The 14174-nt window shown below is 39.9% G+C and overlaps 1 protein-coding gene across 4 annotated transcripts in view; it reads right to left on the bottom strand.

Annotated features, from left to right (window-relative positions):
- AFG2A (AFG2 AAA ATPase homolog A) overlaps window positions 1-14174 on the bottom strand; it is a 327870-nt gene that overhangs the window by 50127 nt on the left and 263569 nt on the right. For all 4 annotated transcript variants that reach the window (XM_019494631.2, XM_019494643.2, XM_006263434.4 and 1 more), the window contains one exon: window positions 6411-6575. In XM_019494631.2, coding sequence (XP_019350176.2) covers window positions 6411-6575 — 165 coding nt within the window. The remainder of the gene's footprint in view (window positions 1-6410; window positions 6576-14174) is intronic.

Below are 14174 nucleotides of genomic sequence, written 5' to 3'. Positions count from 1 at the left end.
GAGGAAAACATGTCTAAGCTATCCTCTTTCCAGCTCTCAGAGAAATAGCTCATCCTCTCTGCTGCTAGGTGGATTATACTCATACTACTTCTCCCCGAAGCTGAAGTAGGACCTAGGTGCTAAGATGATCAACATAGTCAAGATAATAGCACATGCAATTTCAGAGCTTTAGGAGCTTTAGGATTAGGTAGGGGGTTTATGGATTGTTCATTTGGATTCATTTGCACCTAACCAGCACCTAAATTGTACTTCAGGCGTCTAAATGTCTTCTTTGGATCTCACCCATACTTCCTTAAATTTTTTTTAAGTGATTCACCTCATGTATCCTGAACAATGACATTCTGAAAACATCCTGACTGCCAGCTATTTCCTCACCTTTCATCCACTGGTGCCAAGCATACATCCTCACAGCTGATAAAAGTGAGTAGGAAGATGGTGGTCCCACCTTACCTTTGCTGGATAGAATCTAAATCTTTTTCTTTCCAGTCTACCCACGCAAAAAAAATTTCATTCACAATGACAGAAATTAATTGTTTCGATGTCTCATTCCAAGAGAAACTTAAAAGGTCCGTCTGGGGTGATCAGCACCTTCGTCTTGCTATTTTGTGATCTTACGCAGTTCCCCATTTTAAAACAATCTGTACATAAAAATACTGTAACTTGATTTTGAGCTAAATGCACCTTCAATAAATACTAAAGCAGGGTAGGCAACCCCTGGCACAGGTGCCAGAGCATGGTTTGTGAAGGTAATTTGCTTGGCACTCGTACCTCGGGGTCAATGGTGAGGAAAGGGCCACAACAAGGATCAGGCCTTTTGTGGCTCCCCCACCATCTGCCCCGGCACACCAACATCTTAGAGGTTGAGGTTGCAGGTGTTTTTGGCACTCTGGCCAAAAACGTTGCTGACCCTGGTACTAGAGTTATCTGTAAGGTTAGGTCTAAATAACTTTGGCCATGGACAAAACATTAATACTGTCCACCAAGCATCTCCTCTCACAAACTTACTTGAAAATACAAGCATCTGTCATGATATCCTAAAAGATGCAATTCAGAGTCTAATCTTAGGGAGTGAGAGATCTGTAAGATGCAGAACACTCTCAGCTGTAACTGACCTGAATGGGAGCACTCAGAATCTTCAGAATTGGGACATTATAACTGAAACTTTCCTGCTTCAAAACGAACCATCTGAGATTCAGATACTAGGGTGACTACAGGAGCAAGACGTTTACAACCTTAAACCAAACGCAAAAATACATTTTCCCCATATATGAAAACTCATGGTGCAGGATATACAATGTAAAAGGGATCTTCTTTCCTATGATTCATTCACATTTTCCCTGAAATTTTTCTTTGTCTCCTCAACCAGTCTCAGCCTTGCATAATTTTTGACCACCGCATAGGCTTGATTCAGTGTCCAGATAAATTTAACTGAAGATTAAGAGCCCATTAGAAGATCGACCTGTTTCATAAAGAATTGCAAGTATAAAGACCACATCCCACTTTGTATCACTTTGTTCTTTATCCCAACCTCTCATATCTTTAGAGTGCATGCTTCAAGGTAATCTCATTTGTTCAACTACTTCTACCTATTATCTGCTGTTGCGTTATTCACAACATAATCCTCTATTATTAGCAATTTGGCATCTTTCATATGGTTAGAAGGTATTTATTTAGAAGTTCAGATTTAAAAATTTAAAAAATCCATCTAATTAAAATAAAATAGCTCTATATTTTGGAATGAATATTCAAACTGCTTGAGCGTGTGTGTTGCTGCAAAGTTTATTTTTTGGCACCAAATTATCTTTCATGTGAGCCGCAGTGAAACTTGGTTGGCATTTTGTTTTGCATGTTTTATGTTTACTCTGGGAGTTATTGGAAAGAGAGAAAGGTACTTTTTACATCAATTCCTCAGCTTCAACTGAGTACAAATGAAAGATTTATGTCTCTCTCTCATTACTATTGTTTCCTATAAGCATAGAAACTGATATTCCATACAGATGATGCCAGCCGTTTCTCTCACGCCATCAACTGCTCTTCATATATTTAAAAATAAACACTCTCAAACTCATTTTTCATAAACGTATCTGTCCAAAGGAGACATCATTGTTATCATTTCTAACCAGATCTAAGTTAAAACAATCCATGTGCCACTTAAAGTGCTGCTCACTGTCTTCTTTGTAGCTGTTGCCTTCTAAATTTAAATAGGTATGTTCTTTTGTGTTGGGGCTCAGGTACTTATGGCAACTGCCTTGCCCTTTGATTTTTGCCCCTTATTTATCTAATTAATTTCTTAAATGTTATTTTAATTGCAGAAACTATGGTCTCTGTCCCCACTGTTCTCTACCCACAGATCAAATTCCAAGGACTGAAACTTCAGGTAACTTCTTTCCTTATTTAGGCTGTGAAGAAAAGTGGTAAGTTCATTTTTTTTCCAAATTCAAACCTACAGAAAACATCCTTCTTTATAGTTGTAAAAGTAGTAGTTCCTCCTTCTGTATGCCAATATGTGTTCCAGCTATGTCCCCGCTTCTTTGAGACTATATAATTTCAGTATTACAGAACAAGTAAAATGCTAGCAGGTATTTTGTTTTTACTTGCACTAGTGCTTTGGAGGCTTCAGCTGTTTGTATTTTCTATACAAATACAGTGCTGTAAGAGTGATGTAGCTGTGATGGTCCAGAAATTATGTGAGAAGCAAGGATTTCTTAGGGTGATATCTTTTATTGGACCAACTATGTAGCTGGGATAATAGGAAATGATTAAGAAAATCTTGTTTGACCATGTCTGAACAGGAGAGTAAGTTCTTATTAAGGCCTGTCATATATTTCAAGACTTCTATAAAAAAGTGGCTATATTGAGGGAAATTCATGGAAGAAAATGAGTGAGATTTAAGGAACTTAGGTTAACTAGCAGGAGATTTAAAAAAAATATTTATGGGTTCTGACTTTAAAAAGTTGGTTTTGATTGCCGGAAGTATAGTTAAAAATAAATCATATAAACTACTGAAAGTTGTGCCTAGAACACCTTGGTCTGAGGCACTAGAATGAAAAGCACCCTAGGAAATGCTATGACTAAATTGCCATATAAGTATAATATAGTGATTTTTTTTTCTGAACAGAACTTTTAGGAACTTTGGAAAGCTAGCCTAAAACTTTGCTGATGTATATCACATTAACACAGAAACACCAAAAAATGGTTTATAAACACAAATTCTTTTGTAACTAGGGATGCTGTTACATTAACCCTTGTTAAAAAGTAAAAATGCTGAAAATAACTTTGTGAAAGATTAGGTCATTTAAGATCCTTTTTTGCTTTTTTTTATTAGATCCAATGAGTACTTCTCAATTCCTCCTCCCTGATACTACTAGAAGTTTCAGGGATGGCAAGATGGGAATAGCATAAGCGCTGGGTCTCATTGTTTCTTATGGCTTTGTTGTGTCCAGGGGCAGCAGCCCTGAGGATCTTTAACAGAACTTCCTAGAAGAGACCTGTGATTGAAGGGACCAACTCCCCACCAGAAATACAAAGAATCAAGGGAGACAATAGGTCAACCTAAGAACATGACAAGGCAGATAGTTGGTTACTACAGACCTTTCATGAGAGAAGACAGACCTACCTTGTGAATGACTTGGTCCTAGCAGCTGCATGAAAAATTTGCCGGTGTTCTTGAGAGAAGGAGGAATTGGGGGGGGGGGGGGGGGGGGGGAGGAGGAGGGAAGAAGCCAGAGAAGTCTCTTTGGGGAGGGAGGGAGGGAGGGAATGCTTTTCTGTGTTGACCTCAAGGAAGGTTTGGTTCCTGACTCCTAGAAGGCTTTATTCTTCTTCTAACCATCCTTGGCATGGGAGAGAAAGCCAATCTTACTATTTAAAAAAAGTTCTAAGAATGACTTTATACCACTTATACTTTAAGCTATATCCATATGAGTTCACTTGAGACAATGTAGGAGCTACAAGCGCATATATAGTGAGCATAAACATGAGGGTGCACTAGGGAATGACATAAGAGGTTAAGGTCATTTTTTAAACCAAACTTCTCCACAACTTAGGAGTGCTCAGATACAGGGTTTGGCTTAGACCCATACTGCTAAGTTACTAAATACTTAACGTATGACTGACCCCCCAAGGGTGTTTTTTGATTTTTGCACTTCACTTATAAGGGGAAGGAAGAAACTTCACAATTCACTTGTGGTTCTTGCTCTCACAAGTTATGTCCCCCTCCTTTCACTGTAAAGCTGTAAAAATAAATACATTTTGTTCTCTCTCTTTATATATCTGTTATATATTCACTAAGAGGTACAAGTTGTAAGTGGTAAGAAAAAGATACAAATATCAGATATGAAAAATGCCAAGCATGAAGCCCATATGCATGATAAACTCTTTTACTTGCTTCTTATTTAGCTCATTTTGGGATAGTGCAAGACACCTTTATGAGAAGTTCCCTATTTATACAGCATATAAAAGTCACAAAAACAAGTATTTCCCATTTTATCAGTAAACAAAGGATAGAACAGTAGATATGGGAACTTGCCATTCAGCAGCGGAAACTATATGTAAAGCTGGGAAACTGGAGACACCAGGAAGAAAAGGCTTAATGAAACAAGGCACTGTCTGTGCCAACCGTCAGATTTTTAACATATACTTCCAAGTAACACTCACTGAGAAGTTCTCTCTGTACTGCTCTGTCACAATTGCAACACTTCTTTGAATGATGCAAAAGATAATATGATCATAACTCATGTTATGACAAATGCTACTGTAAAACAGTTTATTCCTGTTACTAGTCTGTAGATGCAATCAGTGATTGATTAACTAATTTAAGGTTTGATTTCATATAAAGCCACAGCCAGGGGACTGTTTCTTTTCTGTAATCATCAGCTAAATTAGAGGAATTTTCCATTACTGCTTTAGATGAGCTAGATCTAACAGGATCTCCCCAGAAATGTTTTCAATTAAACTATCCTTTCTCCAGCACTTGCACTCTGGAGAGAGAGTAGTTTAAAATACATATTTCTTAATTGTCTTTAACCTTTTCAGAGGCTTAAAATTTAGACAAATTTGGATGAATTCTCACAAGAATGGCAAATGTCATATCACTGACAGCAAAGTGATGATGTCAAGTCTGCTCCAAAGCATGGAGTTCCCCAACAAAAAGGTTGTAAATTTTTTTTTTAAACAGAGGAAAACAACATATTTTTCCTGGTCTTATTCTCAGGCAGACCTCTAGCAAGGGCAATTTTAGCCTGAACAATCAAAAGGAAATGTAAATGAGATCCTATAATAGAAAGTGTTAGGTAACCTTAACTACAGATTGCCTACAGTGCTAGTTATGTCTATAAAACCACAACTGCAGTGCTAGTTATGCCTATAATAACAGTGTTAGTAGTGTCTACTTACAGGTGGCTGACACTTTGCATCATTAGACTCTGACCCCTCCAACACCACAATCACTAAGCACCTCAATAAATAAACCTGGTACTTTTAATATAGATAAATATAAACAAACCTGGTATATTTAATATATTCATCCCCTCCCTTGAATCCCAGACATCAAATAAGGCATTTTAAGGGAAAATAAAAAATTCTTCCTGAACACTGTACATGACTGGCAGGAGCATGGGATTAATACAGTATACTACAGTGCAATGAGTATTGTACACATATGAATAATTCAGGGCCAGGACGAACAAGGAAAGGAAATCTAATCCAGGACGAGCTATCACAACTACTAAGCCTAGCAATTGCACAAACACTACTGTAGTATGCCCTATAATAAACCTAAGAATTTCTTCAAAGCACAAACTCATAATATGTACCTTGGGATATTGCAAGCCCATCACCCCAGCGCAGAACTGCAACACTCAATGTCCTCTGTCTTGTACTGAGACTACTTTTTATAGTTTTAGTCTTAGCCTCCAAATCTGACCCCTTCGTGGAAAGATATTTTCTAGAAAAAAAATGTGTAATGTTCCCTCAAAGAATTCCCCACATGGTTTTGTAGTTCTTTGTCCTTTACGTAGAATAGGCTAATGATCATACCTCCAAATAGGAAGGATCTTCAGAGATCAGCAGAGTTCAACTGTTCAGAGGACCCATACCTTCTCACCACTTTTGTCACTTTTACTGTCTCTCCCACAATATAATTTCAATGGGGCCACCTTACCTCTGCTCTCCCTTTAACCAGAGCTATTCTTGAAACTGCTCCTGGAATACCGACTTCATGTTGGATTATCTTTTCTGGCAAATCACCAAGGAAGTGCACATAAAGAAAGGGCATTGTATTCTCACATATATTTGCCTTCACAATTTCCTTCACTTAAGTGAATTGATCTTAATTAAAGTTGTAATATTTTTTTCAAAGATAGCTCTATGTTTTCACTCCTGAGCCATTTGGAGAATAGAAATTATTTTACCTCTGCTCCTGAATACTTGTGCGTGTGCAGAACAAGCTCCTTCAAGCAGACTTCATCACTGATGGGCATCGATTGAAACTGAAGTTTAAAAATCTCTTGACGAGTGGTTTCATCTGGCAAGGGGATGTAGATGATTCTGTCAAGTCGTCCAGGTCTCATCAAAGCCTGTAATGAGAACAGCATACAAGATCAGACAACAAAATATGGAACAAGTTAACAATAAGATAATTTCTCTCTTCCCCACTAACAGTTAGGTCATAAATAGTGTTATTCTCAGATGTTAGAGCTTTCCAGTAAATGAAAAGAAACTGATTCTGGCTATTGAAATTATATGAATTGGCATTTTTAAGAAGCAGAACATTTTGTTAAAAATTTCAGACTTGTTTCATTGAAAGCTGGAAAGTTAAAACTTAGTTTATGAGCCAATGTCTTTTTTCCCCAAATCTCCCCTTCACTTAAGAGTACACCAATAAAGACAGAAAATATAAATAATATATAAATTTACTATTTTACATTGCAATATGATCTTGCTAGCTCTTTAAAAATGTACAGCAGGAAAAGGTATCCTTTCACTTTTTATTACTTAGAAAAGGTAATGGTGAGCAGTACCATTCAATGGCTTTGAATTTCAACTGTGAGAAATTGATTTCAAGAACTATAGTTTAGTGTATTCGATTATCAATGTAAGTTGCTCTGAGAGGAATGTTTTCCCGATGTGCTACAAAGCAACTTAAAACAAAGGGAAATAGTTACAAGTTGCAGCCCCAAATTTTGCAAAGTCTTATGCATATACATAACTATGAATTTCTAATAGCCATTTTGTGTTCAGTAGAACTACTCGCAGCCTGTAAAGTTAGGAGCGTTCTTCAGTCTTTGCAAGAGCATAAGAAAATATGGTGCAATAGCTCAATAAACCAAGGCAATGGTAACACTAAAATATACAAATGCATAAAAGATAAAATATAAATAAGAACAGAAAAAGGAAATTAAATCCCATCCCTAACTACAAACTGAAAAAATATCAATATAAAATAAATAAAACCTCCCACCCCACAATTTAAGTATCCTGTTTTTTTTCTAAATACAAAAAAAGTCAGAATTTTTCATGTAAAATTTCTAAGCTGAATAATGGCCCAAATTCTGAGACCCTCATTCAGGCAAAATTCATATGGGAGGCAATGGGAATTTTGTCTGCGTAAGGACCTCTGCATTGTGTTATAAGGAAATCAAAAAATATTTTGGAAGCCAACTCTTTAAACATTTGAGATGAAAGGGAATCATTTCTATGTTTTTGGAAAAGTCTTCCATATTTTTGGAAATTGTTTATTTTTTTAAAAAGTTTCATTAGCTCATAAAGAACATCCATTTCAGGGAAACATACAACCCAAGTGCATGCAAATACTCTTTAAAATACATTTTTAACTGAACCATGTTTATAAGTTTCAGTATGTAACCTAAATTGTTTTTATGTTATAGTTCTCCCTTGGGCAGTGTGGTTTGAGTTCCAGATGACTAGAGATACTGCATGGTTGTCCTGGGCTGTCAGCCAGTAAGTCTTTTCCCAGCCTAATCATGTCAGTGAAAGTCATAGTGAAAAAATAGTAGGAAAGAGCCTTCCTTCCTACACAGCATATCAAGTTAACACCCTTCCTAGAGTTTCTTTAAAAAGACTGCTATGATGCTTTAGGCTGAAAAAATGTATCCTGAATGTTAAGAGATGTCCTGTTATTTTTAAAACAAACCATGAAAATTCTCAACTATAGAAAGTGTACTAGAGTACATTTTACCCCATCTAGCTATCCACGGGAGCACCCATGGCTTCACTTGGGGACTCAACAAGCTAAAGAGACAATGCTGCATGTTTTATACTCCAGCATCTAAATCATTTATATTAGAACACTGCCATGTTCTGCCAACACATTTGAAAGAAGAACGTGCATATTTCATGACTAGGCTGCGAGGGGTAGGCATCATACTGCAACTGTATTTCATCTATTCCTAAGAAAATGCCTATAACTAATCCTATCACCTACCGAAAACAGAGAATGTTCATACAAGTACAATGGTGTACTTCACTTAAATCAGGGCAGACTTAAATTAGGAAGCCTACTTAATTAGGACATTTCCTAGGAAGACAATTTAGCTGAAAGCTCAGTGCTGCTGATATGGTTAGTAAAATCTTCTGGCTTCAAGGGGATTCAGTCATCTGGTACCAACTAGGAAAGTGGTACTAATTTAGTAGATGTTAAGAGTTATGAACTCAAAAGGATGACAAAGCCAGTAGGGAAATACAGATTGCCCGAGCAAGGGACTAACATAGGAGGGATGGGGAGTGAGGAGGGGAACACAACTAGGTTACAGAAAATACAATGTTAGCCAACTAAGGCACTAAATTCTAAGATCTGGTATTTTAAAACAGGAGAACTATTCCACAAAGTTCAAAATGGAATACAGAGACTATAACATTTTTCACTTGGTCTTCATAGAATGCTTGAATGGTTGTGTTTTCTACAGGCTCACAATTAGTCAAAGAAACCTTGACCTTTGAGGCCCATATGACATGTGCAGCTAGGGCCTACCAGCTTTTGTGGCCAACAACATAGCATCATGTCTGGCTGCCTTTGACACCCATAGCCTGAATGACTGTGCTAGACTGATTGAGGTAGACTTTGGCACAAGTCTAGGGCTTGATCTTAGGCTTCTGGAGCTGCAATGAAATCTCTTAAGTGCTCCATCACTCCTAAATGGTGGCTCAAGCAAAAAATACTAACATGTTTGGTAAACTCTTTACCATATTTTCTTCTTAAAAGGGAAAGTATTGTTAAATTTGTATTTTTGTAGTGCTTAACGGCCTCAGCTAGGACAGAGCCCCATTGTGCTAAGAAGCATACAAAAGTGAAAGCCAGTTTGAGCTCTGAAGAACTGGCAATTTAAACAGACAAGACAGACAAATGGCAGTGCTGCTGTAATCCCTGTTTTAGAGAGGAGGAACTGTGTTACAGTCAAACTGTGTTACAGAGTGATTAACAGTCAAAATCTTTTCTGCATTTTTTCTCTGCATGAGACCACAGGAGCAGGTGACACCCATAGAGTACATCCTCCAAATCTGAGGCTTGAAATTCTACCCCGATCTCCTAATCTCAGCTCATATCATCCCTAAACTACAAAAAATAGCTCTGTGGCAAAAGGTTTTTCAGTATTGAGCCCTGATTTCAGAAGAATGAAGGCCTGAAAAGGCAGGTTCTTACTACCTCTGCACGTTAGGAGACGGGGGCTTTTAATCTCACTTACCTCCCAAAATCTTACTTTATCCAATATCACGTTCCAAAAAAAATCACCTATCCAGCTGACTGGGGATATAGAGCACAAACTTAAAGCCTCGTTACATAGTTGGAACCATACTTGCATATGAGAAAGAAGAAAAGGGCCACGGACAGGTGATCATTTCTACTGGTAAGAATTTCTCTGAAACTTACTGGTAGAAAAATAGCCCAGGAGCTAGAGTGTACATGCATTCCAGTCTTCTGGATGGGGACCTACACAGGCAAGCACTCCATCCAGGTACCGTTAGAGGGCTGCTTTCTGGCCACCCCCATCCTTATGGGAGCCAGTTAATTGATAACCTATTCCGTCCCCAACCTGGGAGGGGGACAGAGTGCTAATATGCAGCCTCCCAGCTTTCGAACAGCCTTGTGTTCAGCAATGCAAGGATTGAGGGGTAGAGACAGCCTTCCTGACCTTGTCTCCTTGGCATTTAAAGCCCATGGTCATGAGCTGTGGTGGAGGGGGAAGGGGATTGTGATTTAAAGCCTGTGAGGCTGAGAACTGGGGCAGGGATAGCTTCCCCAACCTGAGTTCCCAAACCCAGGAGCTATGACATCTTTGCCTGTGCCACTCAGCTGGGCAGTGGGGGCAGCAAGAGAAAGCTGGACAGGGCTAGCAATTAGGTTTGGGAACAGACTCCCAGAGGCTGGGTCCAAATCCTGAGTGCTTTGCAATTCCTACTCCTGGTGACCCACTAGACAGCAGGGCGGGGATAGCAAGGGGAAGCTGACAGCCACCAGCTTTGAATATGCTGCACGAGGGATAGCTTCCCCGTGCAATTTAAGAACCAATGCCCACAGACCCCAATAGCAGAATTGAGGGAACACAGGGCAGAACCACCCACCCCTGACTAAATGCTAAGGAGAAGCTCATATACTGAACATCACTGCTTTTGTTAAAAGCAACACAATTCGTGGATACGAATGGTGAAATTTACTTTACGACACATCTGTGAATTCTCATGAGACATCAAATATATCCAAAGTATAAATTCATTAGTTTGGTGGGCAGAGATGCAGGAGTGCTTTTATGTCCTACTATGAAATTTTCATCCAGATTCCCAATGTCATTTACAAGTATAATTTGAAACTGATGGCATAATGATTAAAAAGCCTGTATCTCTCCACTCCCTGGCCTGCTTTTCCTCTATTACATGAGGTTCTCAGATTGTGCTCCGCCGACCAAGCTCCATTCAGGTGGTCCGCAGAAAGCTTGTGGAACAATCGAGAATATCTGTACTTGGCCCTGCGCTTGATTTATTTTTTCTGATGACGGAGATTAAGTGGTCCGCCGAGACCCTCAGAAATTTTCAAGTGGTCCAAGAAAAAAAAGTTTGAGAACCACTGCTTTATAAGATTATCTTTCCCCACTACTAAATCTTAATAATCCCTCTCATTTTATTTTTTTTAAACTCTATAATCTGCTCAGCAATAACACAGGCTTAAGGCTGGGACACTTCTTGAAGCCATTCTTATGGTAAAACATGATCAGTGGTTACACTGTGTTCTATACAAAGCTAACTCAATGTCACATGCAAATCTTTACAATAGAAAGTATCTACATATATGTTTAATATAGTTCAGCAGTCCATTGGAAGGGAATGATTACTTACCCTATAGCAACTGTGGAAGTAAAATATTTCTGTCACAGATTACTATTATTCTGAATTGCCTATACAATGATTTTTTTTCTATTTGTAAGAGTACAAAGAGACTCCTACTCTGCAAAGAAAATTCCTTAAACAGTATACAGCAGTCTCCATGAGTCTTCTTCATCTGCCCAATATCCAGTTTGTCAGATGCAACAATTATGCATGCTGTGGTGCAGTATCAGACTGGGATTCTGTGGGCATGTCTACAGTATATGTTTACTGCAGTTGTTGCCCTGTGGGGTCAGGCCAATTCTCAGGATCTCAATATTGCGCTGTTAGACAGGAGGGTGTGACACAATTGCACATATACAAACACACAAATCAATTAGGTGCACACACACATACACACACACACACTACCAGCTCAGGCACATACGCATCCAAACCAGCCTAGACACATGCATACCTATCACCAATTCAAGCACATACACTATACACCCCAAAAGTTAAACACAAATCACTAATTTGTATATCATGCATATACTGACATACATATATACATATATACACACACACACTCACCAGTTCACACACATAAAACCCACCTACATATACACACAGGTAAGTTCCTAACTTGGATGGTACAGAGAGTGTGTGTGTGTGTGTGTGTGTGTGTGCGTGCTTGGGGTACCTGGGATACTTGGGGGAAGGTTCAGATGAGAGAGAGAGAGAAAGAGTTAAAGTGTAGGGAGTGAAAGTTGCCAGAATCAGGATTAGAACCAGTGGACTACAGAGAAGCTGGCTGAGGAATTGAGTCTTGGGTTTACTTAAGGTAACTACTTTGTAGTTTAGGGATGATACGAGCTGAGATTTATCAGCTCATAAGGGTTTAATCTGCCCCCCACAATATCTCAGCTGTCTGCCTCAGTTCCAGGCTGGAAAGGGGTCCTTGTCCAGTACGTGTTGTCCAGAGTGGGGTCGCTGGCAGGGCCTCTGGGTGGATAGGTGGTGTGGCATGGTGCTGGTCCAGATAGAGAGGGTGTCCCACTGGGTCTGTCTTCACTGCCCCTTTTTATAGGGGCAGACCTTGTGTGACCCTAGTGACAGGAGGCATGCCCAGGCAAGGGTCAGACCCTGGCGTACTGAGCACGTGTGCTCCATGCAGGGATGTGTAGTTTCGGGTGTCTGTAATGGTGGGGTACAATGGGTGAGTTGCTGGTTCTGCAGGGTCTTTTGCCTTTCAAATACTGGATTCTTGTCTCTGTTCCTGGGTGAGGTCCGTGGTTCGTGGACAAATCAATGCATCATGATGGCCTGGTCTTTACAGGCCATTCAGTAGAGGCCTGCTACCATTGTATTTCAATCATTCCCAATCACTCTCATTCATCCAGGAACCAATTTACATGGGAGGGGTACATGAATCATACAGTTGCAACACAGGGGATGCCTGGGCAGAGGACACAAGATGGAGGCTTGACATACAAAATGGAAACTTGACATGACTTATGCTAACTTACATGTATAGGCCTAAAACAGTAATTACACAATATAAAGCAGTACAAACATAATAATTATCACAGTGGGTATCAATATCAAAATAGCAGGAAACTTATTTGCAAAGAGGGGAGAGAAAAATAAAACTTACTAGCTAAAATAAAATGTTAAAGCTTATCCTACATCTTAGCTTACTTATACTTATCTATAGGGAATAGAGAGGGAGAGAAAAAGTCAGAAATGGTTGGGGAAGGGGAGGGAATGCATTTTAAAATAAACAAAAAAAGAAAAACTGGGGGTTTTGCTACACAGTTGCCTATTTAGCTCTGCAGTAAATGTATCGGCCGGCATCTACATGTGCAGCCCTATTAGCCTCCAGGAAACTAATAAACTCCCAAGTAGGTTAGTACTTGTAAATACAAGTACTATCCTGCTGCAGAGTATTTTTGTTCATGGCAACACATGTGCACACTTTGATCTGGCTGGCTGGGGCAGAAGGGTGCTTCAGTGTGGGGGCTGCCTGCTTGATAGCCCCACACTGACGCACCCTTGTGCCCCAGCTAGCACCTCCACAGCACATTGAGCTGGGTCAAAGCAGCCCCAGGCTGGCAGGCTGACCCTGAGCCCCCTGCCAACTGGGCTGCTTCAACCAAGCTCAATGTTCTGTAGTCCCAGGTTCATATGTAAACCACGGCACCAGGAGCAATACAGTCTGGTCTGGCGTGATATGTACCGGAGTTTATTGGTGTGTATTAATATTCACGTGTAGATGCAGCCTGTGTTATTAGGTCTGGACAAGACAGAAGGCAAATGAAGACCAAGGAATCTTTGCAGCAGATCTGATAACCAAATATATCCACCTTTATGGAGTTATCACAACTAGTAAGCCATCTCATTTTTTATATTATTCTGGATGTAGCAGGGCACTAAGGTGCCTGCTACTGAGAGAGCCAAGATAATCCCTCAGGTGCCGGTTGCTGAGGCAACAAGTGGGCAATAATGACCCACACCTGCCTAGCCAGCTGATGAGAAGGGGCAGGGCCTGGCTCCTATATAAAGCATAGGCAGGAAGCCAGAGGCAGTGCCCTGCCAGCAACCATAGAGGAAGGAGCTCCCCAAGTAAGGATGTGAGGAGAAGCCTGATACAGGAGCAGCATATAACATGGCTGGGAGACAAAGGGTCACTGGTAGGAGTGAATGTTGTTATGGCTGGACGGCTTCAGTTTGAGTTATAGCCGGAGTGCTAGTATTTTGTGTTGCTGTCTATAATGGCGGCGTTATAGAGAGAGCCTGGAGAGAAGGGCGGCTGTACTGAGAGAGAGAGAGAGAGAACCCTGGAGAGAAGGGTGGCGGTG

The sequence above is a fragment of the Alligator mississippiensis genome, chromosome 2 (genome assembly GCF_030867095.1).
Source record: "Alligator mississippiensis isolate rAllMis1 chromosome 2, rAllMis1, whole genome shotgun sequence".
Classification (NCBI taxonomy): domain Eukaryota; kingdom Metazoa; phylum Chordata; order Crocodylia; family Alligatoridae; genus Alligator; species Alligator mississippiensis.
The sequence above is the reverse complement of the archived record's forward strand: the minus strand, read 5'-3'. Positions and strand labels throughout refer to the sequence as shown.